This window comes from Haliotis rufescens, unplaced genomic scaffold (assembly GCF_023055435.1).
Source record: "Haliotis rufescens isolate VD_foot unplaced genomic scaffold, xgHalRufe1.0.p SCAF_5, whole genome shotgun sequence".
NCBI classification, from domain to species: Eukaryota; Metazoa; Mollusca; class Gastropoda; order Lepetellida; family Haliotidae; genus Haliotis; species Haliotis rufescens.
The window spans coordinates 49,862,108-49,880,115 of record NW_025964223.1 but is presented as its reverse complement, the minus strand read 5'-3'; the positions used below and the strand labels follow the sequence as shown (position 1 = coordinate 49,880,115).

General features: G+C 36.2%; 1 protein-coding gene across 1 annotated transcript; it reads right to left on the bottom strand.

The window, feature by feature from the left end:
* Positions 1-9,666: 9,666 nt before the first annotated feature.
* On the bottom strand, positions 9,667-17,402 carry LOC124127051 (outer dense fiber protein 3-like). The gene is made up of 6 exons (XM_046490509.2): positions 17,193-17,402; positions 16,149-16,367; positions 15,688-15,877; positions 12,066-12,190; positions 11,452-11,592; positions 9,667-10,478 (listed from the first exon to the last, which is right to left on the bottom strand). The coding sequence occupies exons 2-6, from the start codon at positions 16,356-16,358 to the stop codon at positions 10,386-10,388; spliced, it is 759 nt and encodes a 252-aa protein (XP_046346465.1). The 5' UTR covers positions 16,359-16,367; positions 17,193-17,402; the 3' UTR covers positions 9,667-10,385.
* Positions 17,403-18,008: the final 606 nt, after the last annotated feature.

Sequence of the window (18,008 nt, the reverse complement as noted above, 5' to 3'; positions counted from 1 at the left end):
AGATTATGTTTTCATATGATCACTTAGTTTTAGCTGATTAATTTTAGCCTTGTGAATTCAAAATTATATGCGAATAAGGCTAAAAAAATAATCTTGGTTCTCAGGCACCGCCCGCATCATCATACAGTCTGCCGCACGTTTTGTTTTTATTTACATTTGCAAAAACATTAAATAATTCTAATACTTAAAAAAAATGTGATCCAATATAGCCATCAGTTACTTCCCTTTACATGCACACTGCTTTGCTGCGCATCTTGTGTTATGGTCATGGCGGCAATAAGAGTTTGTATGCTTATTTATATAGGGACGCCCTTTCCCAGGTTGATGGTACACAACTGTTTATTTTACATACTAGTTTGAACAAGTAAAAAAAACAAAAAAAATTGCCTCCGCACTTTATTTTCAAAAGTCATTGCCGGAGAACCAATTCTTTTATTTTTTTAAGCCAGAAGTATTTTTTTTTTCTCCCTGTGACATATGATATCAGCTTAAGGAACAGTTTTCATTTCTGTGTAAGACTAATTACTTCCAAAGTTTGTGTCAGTGTGCTAGCCTCTGGTCTTATGAACAGATTTAATTATTAAAAATTGTGTTTAATTGTTGTGAACAATTTCAGGAAATTCATGTGTGCACAAACCAAGACTGAAATTCTAAAGAAACTTGAGAATTGGTGTTGTGATTTGACAAATTATTTTTGCACGAGTAACTAAGCTTTAAGCACCAGATAGTGATGTCAAGTGATTGCCATTTAACAGATAAAGTTTGTCTTTAATATTTGTTTTTCTACAGTGTGTTGGATTAATTTTTCATGAAGTTGTATCTTTATCATGCATGCAAACCCTCTTCTTTAAGTATGTTTTGTTACCTGCTTATCATTGTATAAAGGCTATGTTGGTGTTCATTTTCTTTAGTGTTGATCATATTCGTTTAACAAATTGCCAAATTTATGTTAAACATTTAAGGCTTTCCATTGATCTAGAGCCCTGTATATAAAATTAAAAGATTTTTTTTTAAGTTTTATTTTTAACCATAGGCGCTGTAAGTAAGTAAGTAAGTAAGTAAGTGAACTTGATGATGTACTGCATTTAAGTTGGATCGTGTACTCATTGTGAATTATTGGTTAAATGGGGAATCTGATTTTGTTGCATATTTAGTATCTATATTCCCTAATTTAATGGTGCTTTTTTAACATGTATGTTATGTGTTGTTGTATGATTTGTATCATAGGTTTTTTTTCTACAAAATACCTCTCATTAGTTAATACACCAGAAATGTGGAATATCTTTAATTCTATAGACTAGATATGTACTAGAACGTGTTTCTTACTTTTTTATGCAGATATTTGGATGATTTCAAAAATTCAAATTTAATTTAAAACTTTAACATTTTGTTTTAAAGCATGTTAATTTGTCACAGAAATGTTTTTGATTCACTGTTTTACATGCTGTTCATGAATTCATGATTCAATTGGCTTCATGATAAATGAGAAGTGGAGACAATGCTGTTTGGCCTGACTGTTTCACTTCCATCAAGCTGTCAACAGCTGTTATTGTGGTGAAAGGAATATTATGCAATAATATTCCTGTTTAACTTGGTTAATGCACATTTCTGATATCTTAACTGTAAGATCTCATCGTTGCCATAGTGAGCCAATGCTTGTGTTACTGTTGTCTGGCCACTGGGGGCACACCCGGGGGACCCATGGTGCCATACTTCGCGTCAACTGGAAGAAAATACTGTTTCTAAAAAACAAAATCTGACCTCATCTCCTTGTTGTTTTATAACCCTGTAACGAAGCCATAAACAAGTCCATTATCGAGAAATATACTCTTTACTTATTACATGTAATGAATCACAATGTACATTTAAGACTGTTCTTTTGAATATATATGATAAATATTGTTTTAGTCCTAGTTGTTAAATTTACCAGCCAATGCCATGAGAGAGAGAGTACTATTTGTGCGTGTATAGCTGGGTTGGTTACACTTTCTGCATTTAAGATCTGATTTCCAAGATTTTTTGTGTCATGTCAGAGGTCTGTGTTGATTGGGTTTTGAATTGCCGATTCTTAAGCAGTTCTAGAGCCATAAGATTTCTAAATTAAGTTTTCTTATGTCGGCTGATTTTGTAAATCGGTTTATTAAAAAAATAGAAGGCGCTACTGGTACCACCAATCAGTTGAAACCGTTTAATATCATGGAAACAAATTGGTCACTGATATGTCCATATCCTTCCAAAGACATTTCATACAGATGAATATACTACTCAAAAGAAGTTAATAACACCTGATTCTTTCATATTAATACAGTTAATCTGTCATGCAGTTAAAGAACACCGATTCTTTCATATTACTACAGTTAATCTGTCATGCAGTTAAAGAACACTGATTCTTTCATATTACTACAGTTAATCTGTCATGCAGTTAAAGAACACTGATTCTTTCATATTACTACAGTTAATCTGTCATGCAGTTAAAGAACACTGATTCTTTCATATTACTACAGTTAATCTGTCATGCAGTTAAAGAACACTGATTCTTTCATATTACTACAGTTAATCTGTCATGCAGTTAAAGAGCACTGATTCTTTCATATTACTACAGTTAATCTGTCATGCAGTTAAAGAACACCGATTCTTTCATATTACTACAGTTAATCTGTCATGCAGTTAAAGAACACTGATTCTTTCATATTAATACAGTTAATCTGTCTTGCAGTTAAACAACATCGATTCTTTCATATTACTACAGTTAATCTGTCATGGCATGTCTTTAACTTCTTTTGGGTAGTATATATACTGAAGTGCCATTAGACTATCCTGTATATGAGGACTATGTACTTAGTTGTTATTTTGATATATTATTGGTGTGAATTTATTTGTGTATGCTCTAATTTATTTGTAACTTGTGCATGCACTGTGCCTGTATGTGTCGAGTCTGTGCTGCGCGAACTCACCGTATCAGAGTGGGGTTCCCCTGGACGGTGGCTGCTGTCCTTGAACGAGGAAATAAGTCAAAATCTGAAGTAGTAGTTGGTTAAAGGCGGTGTTATAAGTTCACGTCACACTTGTTAATTGAGAATACAGATTATCCTGGTGGTTGCACCTCCTGCATGCTGTAGAACCTTGCACGGACATGCACCCCTAGGGCCCTGGGATGGCAGTATTGGCATTTGATTGGAGTGAACGGAGTCAAATGAGGCTAGCACATACTGGCTATCAGGGATGATTTTATTCAATCTGACTGTGTTAACTCAGGACAGAACCTGAAATAGAACACTTAAATGCGACCAAGGACATAATGTCAAATGGCTGTCAGGAGGCGAATAAATTATGAATTATGAATTTATATGATGATAAACAAAACTGATATGGGTTAAAAAGTATTTTATTGACAAAGCTGCCATTGTATTTTTCAATTTAATGTATTTAAACAACAAGTTCAAAATAATGCACAGAACATCAACCAGAGGTGCAAAATCAACAAGTTTCACTATTGATTCTAAAGTATTTATCTCAACAAAGTTGTTCTCCACCGATTCATATCACATTATAGAAGTACTATAAATGCCTAGTTAATTATAGTTCTTGAAGTGCTTTTTTTCATGATTGAATCAATCAATAAAAATATATAGCTTCAACAATGATGTCATTTACCCAGGTCTTCAGAAGATATGGGCAATTCTGGTCAACATAAGTATGACGTCAATCAGTTATAACATAACCTCGGTTGATTGGTCAATGCGCCTTCACCAGGGTTGTCCAGGGGTTTTTAATCAAACATGAGCGGTGATGCACTGTTGGCTTGAGATTAACAATCATTGTTATTTTCAGAGTGCTTCAATCAACTAGTCCCTTGCCGTCATGTCAAAAACCTTCTTAAATTGTCATTTACAGGATGAGATGGATGTTATTTTACAGGCTCTCATTGCTTTCTTTAAGGGTAGTTGGAATTATTTTATTATCAGGTTACACATTATTGTTTGAAGTTGTAGAGGCACTGGGGTAGCCTTGTGGTGAAAGACCATGGTTTGTTTTCCCGTATGGGTACATGCAAAGTTTTTGTGTTGCCCCTACTGCAATATGTTGGGAACAGTACAAATAGATGTGTTACACCCTCTTCACTCGCCCATGTGTTTCTATACATTTTTTGTCATGAGTGTAATAAATCTAATACAAACAATCTACTAGATTTTTACTTATTCCCTAATCATGCTGCCACTCTTTGTCCAAGCAATCTTTACAGTATGTTACAATATGTTATACATATGGAATCAATTAGCAGTATATGGTGGCCGTCATGCCATGCTTGTTTTCAAGATTACTTCAAGAATAGGATACCGTATTCGACGTAATAAGCGCCCCGCTCTAATAAGCGCCCACGGCGATATTTGCTAATATATTTTCAAGTGAACAATCCCAATTAGCATCCCTTCCGATTGATCAATGTACACAAGACTTATTGATTCGTGTATAATACGCACTCGTGTGTTATATGCACCCTTAATTATGGGCAATTAAATTCTGGAAAAATATACCTGTCGTATATAAACAGTTCAGACCGTCATCATAAACCATGAAATTTATCTTTAAACTCCACCAAATTAATATTCTAATAAGAGCCCCCTATTTCTAATTTTGAGAGCGCCCGGGGCGCTTATTACGTCGATTACGGTATATCAAATTTGTTTTCATTAGTGTTGGAAAATCATTTCAACCTGAGGAGCTACTGATTTTCTCCCATAATGAATGCACAGAAAATACGTGGAGTATCTTGGAATAAGCTTATTATCATTTAGTATGGTTTTCTGGTATGTTTCATCTTACAATTGTTGGAGATTTGAGTTTCTCGTGTGGTTTACTAATTGTACTGTATGCAATGTATTAAGCACTTAGAGCACATACAAAGGATGGGAGTGTTGCTTATTTGTGCTAAAACATTGAATACAGTATTCATTGCTCTGGGGAAAAATCATCTTCATTAAAATAAATCAGCAAGACATAAATGACGTTTTGACTTATTAAACACATTCAAAATTACCTCATTTTTCTACCTCTGCAGCTGGAGTAAGTGATGAATAATTATTGCTGACATCTTAATTATTTTCAAATTATTTTTTAACGAGTGTTTAATTTATTGGCACAACTAATATCATTTTACAATTGGTCCTATTTTCAAATATTTTTGTAAAGTATTGTCAGAAACAGTTAACATGTCATTAAAATAGAGAAAAATGCATAAGGACTTATATCTGAAAAGTAATATGTGATCATGAATGAATCAATTTAGAATGTAAGTAATTCGTCAGCTACCCCGATACTGACTGAAAAATGTAAAGTTATGATTCTTTAAAACCGTAATAACTGTGTCAATAAACGAGTGACTTATACCAGTATGTTAACTCCGCCATACTTTGTAATAGGTTTTCAGTTTTTTATTACTCATATCTGTTACAGGTGTCAATCAATGTTTAGTTCTTACTTTCAGGGGTGTCAAGATACGCCTACCTCATGTATCAATACATAGCATGATACTAGAGTCCTGATATATACTGCTCAAAAGAAGTTAAAGAACACCTAACTGTTTTCATGTCTATAATTATTCTGTCATGGCCATGACAGCTTAACTATAGTCATACGAAAAAATTGGGTGTTCTTTAAATTCTTTTCAGTTGTATATTTATGCACATATAATAGTTAAATTGCAGTGTTTTGTGTGAACATCTCCATGTTCATGTACCTTGGCAAACAAGAGGTTGTTGCTGTTAGCTAATTTGTGTTTAACCTGCTTGGCTGGTGAATTTAGGTTAATTCTGATTGTATTATCAGAGAAACTATACCTGGTATTATACAATCGGATTTAGCATTTTGTTTTGAGGGCGGGTTTTGTAATGCTAGCCTCAGTAGAAACATGGCCGGGGTATTGCAAACTTTAAATACAATACTTTTGAAAATCTATACAGAATTAAGACATGAATCGTGTATCATGTAAATTCAGGATGCATTGATACATAAGTGAATCGTGACATCCCTACTTTATATATACTACTCAAAAGAAGTTAAAGAACAACCGCTCTTACATTTTACTCTAGTTCATGTCTTGCAGTGACAGATTCAAGTATGAAAGAATTGGGTGTTGTTTAACTTCTTGTGAGTAGTATACATTGAATAACATGGGTGAATGATGTTGTTTTGATACTGCTTGAGGTCTGTAGTGAAACGTTGTTGTACGTCAGTACGTATCAACTGTGCTACACGCAATTGACCAACTGTTCTATACATATATCAGCTGTGCCATGCTGTGTCTGTGTGTTATCACATGATATTAACCTAACAACTATTTACGTCATTAATAATCACTATTTGTATGAGCTGGAATGTACCGCCACAGATTTGTTCCCGGGTGGTATTGCCACATACGGTTCCTGCACGACTTCCCCAGAACAAAGAGGGATGTTATACCATCATTAGCCCAGAGATGCTCATGTTAGATTAGGCCACAATAAATTGCTTCTCATACTTCAAAATTACCTCTGTGACATTAAAAATGTAAAGTTTTAAATTTTGGTTTAAAAGCGAATATTCTTGTACTTGAAAAACAAACAATGTAAGAAAGTAAGGTTATGCAAGTATTCTAACTGAAAACAAACTGTTGGCATTTTCCAGATGCAAACTGTTGAATCCTATTGCATGTGTAATGAATATGTCTGACTGGATCGAAAACATATTAAAACTAATTCAGTAGTTGCATACATGTTTATTTCACAGATATTTCTAACCAGTTCAGATTGTCCAGGTCCGACTTTCCTCACTCAGTCAGTTCTTCTTCAGACAAGAAAATGACCAAATATGATTATCGTTTTGATGTATTGAAGTTTTGACGATCATGTGTAATGACGTCATAAGTTTTAACATATCTTAAAATTTGGCATTATTGTTTCTTTATTTGCATATCTATATAGGAAATTCTTTGTGTATCATTCAACAAGTTATTAAGTTCTTGTGGCCTCATGATAAGCCATTATTGCATGTCCATTGCCCTTGTCGGTACCTAGTGTTATCGTGTGTACACAGCAGGTGATCACCGACGTAAGTTGCCCAGCAGGTGATCACCGACGTAAGCTGCCAGACGATTGTTGATTTCATGCTTGGGCCTTTGCTTAACCTGCCAATCAACTGGACCTTTCAATGGCTGCCAGATATTGCTTAGTTACCGTGTAGTCGGGCAGAGAATAAATATAAACCAGTACTTATGTAAGTTAAGTACTGGACAATCAGTGTTCATTGTACAATTGCCAGTCCTGTTGCTGCCATTATTATTATAATTATTATTATTATTATTATTATTAATTACTTATAAATTCAAAATGATATTGATTACATTTACAGTAAACATTTGCATGAACTCAAGGCTATCTCCTGAGATCACCTGTTTCAGTGGAAAACGCCAAACTGAACGGCCCTATATCCAATATGAGTAATAAAGTGATATGGTCGTATACTATTATATAAAGACAATATTTATGTCCCAACAAAATATTTTCAAAGAAAAAGCAATGACCAGTTAATTATTTAAAAATGTTTGAGACATCATGTACGTTCCAGAATTATTTTGATTGAGGATTAACTGCATAACCATTAATTGTAGACACATCAGTTGACCAAATAATTGAGCTACTACTGTTAAGTGTATTTAGATGACATAAAATGGCAGACCTTAGACTCTATAATGGATGTGGACCCCCAAGCTCAGCCAGTGAGTTGTGTAGACAGCCTTGCCCACAGCAGTTGTGTTGTGCCAGTTGTGTCAGCTAGTTCATATCATGGCATATTACCAATGCATTTATTCATCATTTTGTTATAATTTTATGTCTATGATTAAACTATTGTGCAAACTATGTTGTGTTTTATTGTGTCTGTTGTTTTCATTGTGTCACTTGTAGACGACCAGAACACATGATAGAAAAGGTCCCCAGCTCTGTTGTTTGATCCCAAAACATGTTAAAAAATGGTACTTGTTGTTACCCTGCCTGGCAATCAGCATAAGGGATGAAAGGACTGGACTGCTTGGAGTTGTTGAGGTTCAAAAGAGTTAATTTGTCTCCTGTCCCTAACAGTATTTCTCCGTTCGGTCAATTGGGTAGAGCATCTGTCCTTCCCAGTGAGATATCAGTGGTTCAATCCTCTGGCCGCATCCTGCCAAAACATGTTAAAGGGTGGTATTTGTTGTTACCCTGCCTGGCTCTTTGCATTAGGGGGATAGAACATGGACTGGTTGGCTCTGAGTCTGTATACTGTGTTGGAGTCGGGTATCCATGTTAAACTGCAGCAATGATATCTCAGTTGGCTAGCACCTCTGTCGAATGGGTTCGACGTTAGCAGGCAGAGCTTTAAACTGACATAAATACTAACTAGTACAAGTACAGCCACACCACATTTCCATGTACATCACTATATGATTGAAATAATCTTCATTTCAACACCAAACCCTTGTTTTAAGCTTGTTGTGAGAGGCGCCAACATGTGTTGGGTGGTCTGGCCAGGTGACTTGATTGACTGGGTCATCATACCAACATGGTGTTTGTTGTTTAATGCCACACTCAGCAATATTGCATCTTTACAATGGAAGCCTGTAAATAATTGAGTCTGGACGGACAATCCAGTGTTTGATATTGTCAACACTGATCCAAGCCATCAGGATATGACCCACCATCAACCAAGTTACGGAGTCCTTAGTTCCCACTTACATCCAGCGTAAGTTCCTGGGGACCAATTCTCACCCAGAATCACCAGTTTCTCTGGCTCAGACTTGATTATTCACAGGCTACTGTGATAAATGTAAAATGTTGCTGACTGTGGCTTAAAACTACCAACAATCTTGTAGACTTGATGAGATGCCCTGGCTGGAAATTCTAACATGGACTATCTGGGTGTACAGATTAATTAATTTTGAGAGTACCGGTACACGGCATACAACTACTCAAGGCAGACCAGTGTGGCTATGTCATTCTAATGTGTATTAGGACTGAAAGATAATCACCTTCATTTTTCTTTTGCTTTCAAACAGCTGTATATGTCAAGTCTCAGGAATGAAGACAACCAGATTTTCACCAGAACTTGTGTAAAGAATTAAAAAAGTGCCAGGTAGAATTTAATTTGAAATTTAAAAAATTAAAACTGCTCAGAAAGCCAATGTTCATCTTCAGCTCAGCAACCTCAGCGCCCCGTTCCATAAAGCGATCTTAGGTCTATGATCATCGTAAGTCTATGTTAAAGTATGGGGAAATGTCAGATGTCCATTTTACGAACAGGTGGGTTAAGTTTGGTATTTCTCGCATATTCTCACAATCCTCACGTTGAATGATCTGTACCTTTTCTCCTAATACTGATTGTCCTATCTCTACAACTTTTGGATGCTATTGTTCAGTCACTGCGTTTATCTGTGTAGCTTAGGTACACGTATGGGGAACAACTTACTAGACACTTCCCTCTCAAAAATAACGTTGTCCAATATATGACGTCATCATGTTGTGAAGGTATATTTGAATCTCCAGAAGTGACATGATAGAACGATGTTTTATCGTGAAATAAACCAGGCTTCATTCTTCGTTGTTCTTTGCGGTTTATAGCGTAGCTATCTAACATAAGAGAATAACGAGAAGATAATCATTCACATCACACAGGTTTATTAACCTCACAATGTTTATATATACATACATGTTTATTACAAAATGTTAGCACAAAACAAGCCCTTCAAAAATATGTATAAAAGTATCAATACAATAATACTGACAAAATCTGACAAATTAGCAGAAATATTTTTGATTCTTGTGCATGTTAAAGAATTGAAAATGAAACCTTTTCAACAGTCAGTAGATTAAAAACATGATTGATGTCTCACAAATATATAATTCAAAGATACTCAAAGATATAAATATACATGCTTAGAGGGCATTAAATATAGAAATGTACAAAAAAAACCATAAAACATTCAAATAATAATACTGTAAACAACCATATGATTAATGTATAGTTGGCTGAAATCCAGATGACACAAAATTCTCCCACGTTTTTTCTCCTACTGCGAAATAAATTTCGAAACAAATGGGTAGAAGCTACTAGTCCTTATATGAATTCACGTATATAAATATCAGTGCTAATACTGACACATGGAACTGACTTTAAATTTGAGCAATATTCTCATCTTTGGCAAAAAGTCAACAAACCTGTACATAATGTGACACATTAAATTCTATAATACATAACAATGGTAAAAGGCTGCACTGTACAACATACACAAGGTGATTGAGAAAGGTATTGATCATGAAATGTTTTTTGTTCTGTGCATTGAACAATGTGTTTTGATTTGTCTCTGCTGCCATGGAGACCTATTCTTGAACATCAACAATGAGTGGGGCAAGGTACTGGCTGTGTCGGATTCCAAAGGAGAAGTCGGGTTCCTTCTTCTTGTTGATCCATACCTGGGAAGATAAAACTCCATGTTATACACCCTCCACATACACATGACAAATAGCAGAACGACGTATCTCCAGCTGATTGAAAGACTTCATAGAAGAGTCAGTGAGTATGGTTTTACGCCGCTTTTAGCAATATTCCAGCAATCTCACGTTGAGGTACACCAGAAATTGGCTTCACACACTGTACCCATGTCGGGAATTGAACCCGGGTCTTTGGCGTGATGAGCGGACGTTTTAACCACTAGGCTACCCAACCGCCCCTCATAGAAGAGGCAAATATAAAAAAACCAATGAGATTCAACAGTACATCCATTCTCTAGGGCTGGGACAGGTAACCCACACTACTACCCGGCTTAGTCACGTGATATACTGTTTGATGACATTAACAATAAAATTCTGCGGTTACACTACAAGTATAGCTTATGTTCACATTTTTCTCTGACTATGCAAGCATTCGTTCTGACTTTTATATGTTCGAATAAGGATAAAGCTTCTATCAAGTTTTTGCCTGGGCTGCGGTAAAACAATTCTCATTTAGACATTTTGTACTGAACTCTCTGAGACCTATAGTGGGTGCCCGGGTAGGGTCAGGTAATAGGGCGTCGTGTATCTGGGAAGTAAATTTGGATTCGTCCCAGCCCTACCATTCTTCATCCAAGTTGAGAAGGAAGTTCGAGTGGGTCAGTTGTTAGTGTGCTGGCTTGTCATGCAAGTCATGAGTTTGATTCCCATTTATGAAAGCCATTCCTGGTATTTCCTGACATATCATTGATGGATCCAGAGAGGGGTGCAGGGGACGCACACTCCCTGCTTTTACTCCTTGTTCATGTCAACCTGAGACACACTCTGTCAGGTAGTGCTTTTATCAAAATCCTGGATCTGACACTGATATCATTGTTTCCTATACAAGGACCAGAAATCTGATATTCCTAACAATGTTTCACTGCTAGATACTTAGTCACTGCTACAGACTTACATTCTCCGGTGAGTGAGCTCCTGGGCCAGGCTTCTTGGTGGTGTCGCCTGGCATGATGTTTCTGCTGGTCATGCTGTACAGAGGGGCCTTTATCTTGAACATGCTGGGGTCAGTGGTGTTGTAGGTGCCTGGCCCGGGCGCCTGAATAACGACATCACCATCAGTATTTAATCACCAAAACATTTCCTATGATCAGGAATCAACAAGTGTTCTGCTGAATTGAGTGAAGCCCATGTAAAATACATTTCCAGACCTCAACAACCGACTACTGTTTTACAGTTTTCTTAAATGTATAAGCCTATCACTTGTCAGGGAGGGGAGTTGGATGGCATAGTGAGGGGTTCTCCCTTAATTCTAATATTTCAATGCCTGTACGGAATTTATTCGTGAAATTCATTCCTATAGCTGACAATGATATATTTTAATAATATTGCTATGTAATAGCATCCTTATGTGCTTGCTCACAAACAAAGTTATATGAACCCCCTGTCTGAGCAATTTATGTGCCTTGGCTAACTACAAGAAGGTCAATATGTCTGGGTTTGAATTAACTGTCCCAAGAAAATCAGTTTTCCAAGACAACATGTGCACTTTTCAATGAAGTGTGTGCTTACCCCGGCCAGATCCTCAGCAAAGCCTCCAGTAATCTGTCTACCAGAGAGACTGTGACAAGCTGCCTGTCTCTTCCCACTCTGAACAGTCTTGCCGATCATGTTGGGCAACGTGTAGCTGTTTGCAGCTGGAACATAAATAATAGTTTAAGCCTGTTTTTTTTCAAATTCCACAGTGATTAATACTGTAAGCTTCAGGGATGAATTGTTACCTAGTGGCAATTCCTTGTTGTGTAGGGTGTATTGACACTAAGTACATCAGGCTGGTACAGTGAGGCATCATAAAGTAGTACAGCACTGATAAATGCTCACACTTTCAACCACTGGTTTGCCTGCTCCAGGCCTGAACACACTGCAGTCCAACAGGATAGCACACTAATGTCTCTAACAGACACGGACAAATCAGTAATAAAGGCCATCGTCCCACAATACAAAGATATCTAATTAAGAATTGACTTTCACTTTATGTGAGTTCATTGGAGTATAAACCTTCATAGAGTGAGGGCCAAACTGTATGAACGTCGGAGGTGGAATAAAATAGTTCCTCAAAAAGAGAGGTGACATGAGCGTATGGATGCACAACTTGCTTTTCAGAAACATCTTATGCAACATATGTATTCAAATAATATCACCATTAGATGAGAAAGGTCTGTTAAGAACTACCTCAGTAAGTCAGTCACAGTGACAGCACGTGGTAATACATTTACATCAAGTACAAGACGTCAGAATGGCCGACAGGATAAACGTGACGGGAGAAATTTCAGGGGTTGCTAATGAACCCATGGCGGTTACATGTTTTAGTCATCATTGGTCAATTGGCCGATCATTGAATAGTGATTAAAGATGTATCAAATAGAAACAAAGGTAAATTCATAGATGGCTGTAGACAGTCACTGCCAGCCTAGACACGGATCGAGGCGATACTACCATAGTTTGGATGTGCATTTCTTCATTTTTTTCACTAGGATGGGTCGTAGTGAGGATATTCGTGAACGATCATGCAGTCAAACTCTGATGTTTCTCAATGTATATACTAAAATGCTAAGTTCAAGATTAAAGGGTCTAAATGATCAGAAAGAACGCTTCTGTATGTATTCATGCTAGGTATTTCCAAGGGGTTTCCCCAGGATTGTGGAAGTAGTCCGTCAGTTTTTATGTCATTTCAAGAACATGGTCTCATGAAAAACGTATGAACGACAATTTCGCGGTCAGGTGACAGACTTCTCATCCATTTGAAAAGCTGTATATCGTGTAAACTTCAGATTAAAAAATTATAAGGTCATATCCTGTACGCAAAGGAAGTTATCTTAAATAAAGTTTTCTGTTGCATAAGCTTTAGCTAAATATACTTCAGTGTTATATATAGAAAGTCTATCAGTTGATTTCATGATGTGGATAATTGCTTCAGTTGTTGGATAGTCTGTGTAATATGGATGTATATCTATTGCTTTCCACTTTCTTCTTTTTTTCTTCAGACAAAATTCACAGTATCTCTCATCACGAAATATTATTGTCTTTCTACCTCAACATATAATCTAAAAATTTTACATCTTTTGATAAATGCCACTTAATATATTGATGTATGTTTGTTGTTAGATATATGTTTGTTGTTAGATATGATTCAGTATTGAACAGTGATGTATATTGTTAATAGTAGTTTCATTTTGATCAACTTTCCAAGTATGAATGCCAATCTTGATATAAATTGTCTGAGGTCTTTGTTTAAATTCATATTAAAAAAATCAGCATCTCCCATATTCTGCTGAATCCAGACTGTACCACATCCTAAGCGATATAATATATTCTTTATGGAAGTAGTCAATGTGTATCTTCCAGCATCATCAGGAGATTTAAGCCTGATGTAAGCCTGATATGGTAGTCTGTTATTGCTGAGGTGAATACACAAGTACAGTGTTCTATGGCTCCTCTCATGTAGAAATGTTGCAGAGGGAATCTGACACTCTCTCCAAGTGTTGGAAGTTTTCTTAAAAGTCTGTGAAATCTTTGCAGAATAAAGTCTTTTTACTTTCTGTTAACTTGTTATATGAAGTTCCCCAGGTTTCAGCACCATAACACAATAGTGGAACTATCATACTGTCAAACATTTTAAAGTTACCTTCGTTTACTCCATGGTAATTTGGAGGTGAAAACAATCTCTGTAATATCTAAATACCTGTAGAAGTTAACAACTTCTAAATGCATGTCTTTATATGTCCATTTCTCATAGTTTGTTAAAGGTTCCTCTCTTCTAAAGACAATTATTTTGGCTTTATCTGAATCCCTTGCATTCCTGTAGGTTTGCCTGCTCCAGGCCTGAACACACTGCAGGCCATCATGATACAGCAGTAATGTCTCTAATTATTTCTATGAAACTCAACTTCATGACAAAATATGAAATTGAAAACACTTTTAACATTATAATGTGCTTTATTACTATTAGACAGTATTTTCCTCCATGACTGTATTAAATACATATTTTTTTTTATCATTAATATCAGCTAAGGCTATGGTAAAAGTTGATATTCTAAAATAAATGAATAATTTTAAGGAAAAACTAAACATTTAAATAATTTCTCTTTTATTCTTTAATAAATCCTGTATCAAATACACTTACTTAAGTTGAAAAACAATTGAACATGCCTTGACAGAAATCCTTAAAAAGACATTGAACCATGAAATCCTTCAGGTGATGCAGTGTTCCGATATCAAATCAATGAATGATTGTGGACATGATGGCTTTGTGCCTTATCATGTGTATCTTAACTATAATTTAGTTAAACTAATCCTGCACATGTTTTTTTAGTTCAACAAATATAAAAATCAATGAATAGGAAACAGAATATCACCGCTGTCCATACATTTTATTATCCAGAGGATTTTGTTGTCAAACACATGAAGAAAGAAACTGCTTATTATAACGATAGATCAATTTGTAGCAAGTATCATGTAGCTTGGAGAATCAAGCATGGCGTTATTAACTTCAAGTGGAGCGTTGAACATGTCTCCCACTGAGGATGTCATGCTAGACGGCATTGAGAGGGGGATATGTCGCTATGTCAGGATCTGTGTGCTATTATGACTGTCAAGATATCATATTTCTTTCTGGACGAGACAATGTGACAGAAATTATTGACAAATTATATGTTGTTGAAGTTGATAGGCTATTGAATGTCTTTAATGCCTCTTTAACATCCCCCGCATGTGTACTATGTGTGAAGCCCATTTCTGGTGTTCCCGCCGTGATATTGCTGGAATATTGCTAAACTCAGTGTAAAACCTTACTCACTCACTCTTAAAGTCATGGTATATCAATAATTATTTAAGTAATAAATTTCACACTACACAAGATAGAGCTTGTATGGAGGATATTACAAGTATATTACTTTGATACAATATAATCTTGCCTAAAGTAATGAGTTAGTCACAGCAGCAGCAGCTGTTACACATTACATTCTAAAAACCCAGATTATCATCTTTATCATTATTATCTTTATATTATGATGAAATGAAAAATATATAAGATAGGTAATCATCTTCATAATTTGTCATCACTTTAATCCTAATCCTAATTTAATTTTATGACCCAATCATCATTATCAACATCAGCATCATCAATGACACTCACCTGGAGTGTTGTCTGTTCTCCTGTTTCGCTGTCTCATACCAAAACTGTAGGCTGGATGACGGAACTTGGCGGTGGGGCCAGTGTGCTCGGGACTATAAGCACCTGGCCCAGGGGTCTTGAATGATGTGCTATCCTTCTGGCGACTATATAGGGAGTAGTGGGGGGTACCATCCTGTCCATCTCGGTACACCTGCAGGAGAGATGTCTCAAGTTACACATGTTATTCAAGACATCCTTTGAGTGACCTGTAATCATCTGCTTTCATACGTTGCTTTGTTGTCTTTAAAATGTCATTAATAATTCGGTGAATGGTTTTTTTTGGGGTATTTTATTATTTTTGGTGGGGGGGGGGAGGTGTTTGCAGTTACTGTTAATCATGTCAGGGTACTAGAATGTATATACATTTCATCTGTGGGGACTTACGAGGTGGGATGGTGGTGTGGTGGAGATGAGATCCTTACCTTGGTGTCAGGGTAGTAGCATGGGCCTGGGCTGCAGTCATCCCTGTATTTGCCGTGACGGATGCCAAAAGAGTATGCTGGGTACTTGGAGTGAGAACTGCGAGGATCATGGGTCGACTGGCCAATCAGATTTGGCAGACCATAGCATGGGCCAGGACTGCTGTACATGGCAGCAATCGGGCCACGTGGTTTCGTGTAGTTGTACACCATTGTGAATACCTAAGTAGGAACCAGATGAATTGAACAGGGAATACAAATGTATTAGACTTTAAAGAACAGAAATAGAAAGTCTAAATTATAGATAACAAACAAACAAAATATTTCTGAGAAAACAAAAAACAGGTTATATGTTTTGCTGGAAGTAGTCATATAGGTTTGACCTATTTCAGGAGCAGATCCAGAATTTTTAAAGAAGGGGGTATTAAATTTGGGCCACTTCAGTGTGTGTGAGAGTTGGGGTTTCACCAAAAAAAAGAACACAAACACACTATGTAAACCATTATTAATTTTAATTTTACAACCAAATCAACAAATTTGCATACAAAATGTCATGAGATATTAAAAAAAGGGTGGGTGGGGGGTAGTGTGGGGTGGGGGGGATAAGAGGGGTTGCTAGAACCTAATCATTCAGAACGAAGGTCATAACTGCCAAGCCAGCACATTACTACAGATAGATTTATACAATACGTGTACAAGGAGACCTATGTAAGAAACACTATAAATCCTAGCAAAGAAATGTGATAGTTTTCCCTGCACATTTAGAGTTATTCATTGAAAAAATGAGGCATACCTATTTGGAGTCCGATTTTCTACGCTAGACACCAGCCTAGGCCTAAATCTCTTCAATTTTAAGAATGAATTATTTCCATTCAAGCAAACTGTCTCACACACTAACAAGAATAAACTTCTTAATATTAGTTATACCAACAGAAGCCGAAATACGTTGACAGTTCAATGATAAATGGTGAACAGTTCATCACTAACTACTAACCAACCCTGCTTTGATCAGTTCAAACGTTTACTGTTGTAAAATGGAGAACTTACCAAATTTGGTGTATTCCACAGTTGCTAAGGTTGTTTGACTGATGGTCGTCGCTATACTTTTGAAGTAAATGAGGCCCGAGAACTTTCCTTGTTCTGAACAACCTGCAAGGCCCTGGCGTATAAAGGCACCCCCTTATTCTCAAATCGCCTTCAAAACTACCGGTCCTCAGACAGAAGCTTACACCGACGTCCCTAGCAACGTAATGCCGTGTCCTTATCAACGCATCGATAAGCCGAAACGAGGCACACGTCGAAACGAATAATTAAACCCATCTATGAGGTCATTACGTAGCAGTTTATATCACGTATACTGTAACGAAGCTTATTAGATTGCTGTTTAACACACCGCACGGGATTCAGATTCATTTGAAATATTGACGAAGTTGAATTTTTTTTAAATATTATAGAAGCGTGTAAAGTAATATTTTAGGGATAAGTACTAATTTGTGAAATGTTAATTATGATGAAATAGGATTTCGGATAATAATTTGTAACTAGATCTATAACTTCTTTGGCTTTGTTTAATTTGCAATAAAAGTACATTCCTGAACTTCATTTTCTGTTTGTTTGTTTTAAAGACGTATTTTAACGCACATAGGCAAAGAATGTTTGCTATTCGTTATCTTATTTATTGTGAAGGAAAACAAACTAAAAGCATACCAATGCATTAACCCTATAGGGTTCAATGACATTAATAAATAAAAGTTTTATCCTTGATCCAATTAAACCCAGACAACGGTGTAACGTAACATTTATGAATGATTTAAAGCAATTTATTTCATTATCGAATGTCATTACGGGACATTTACCCACATA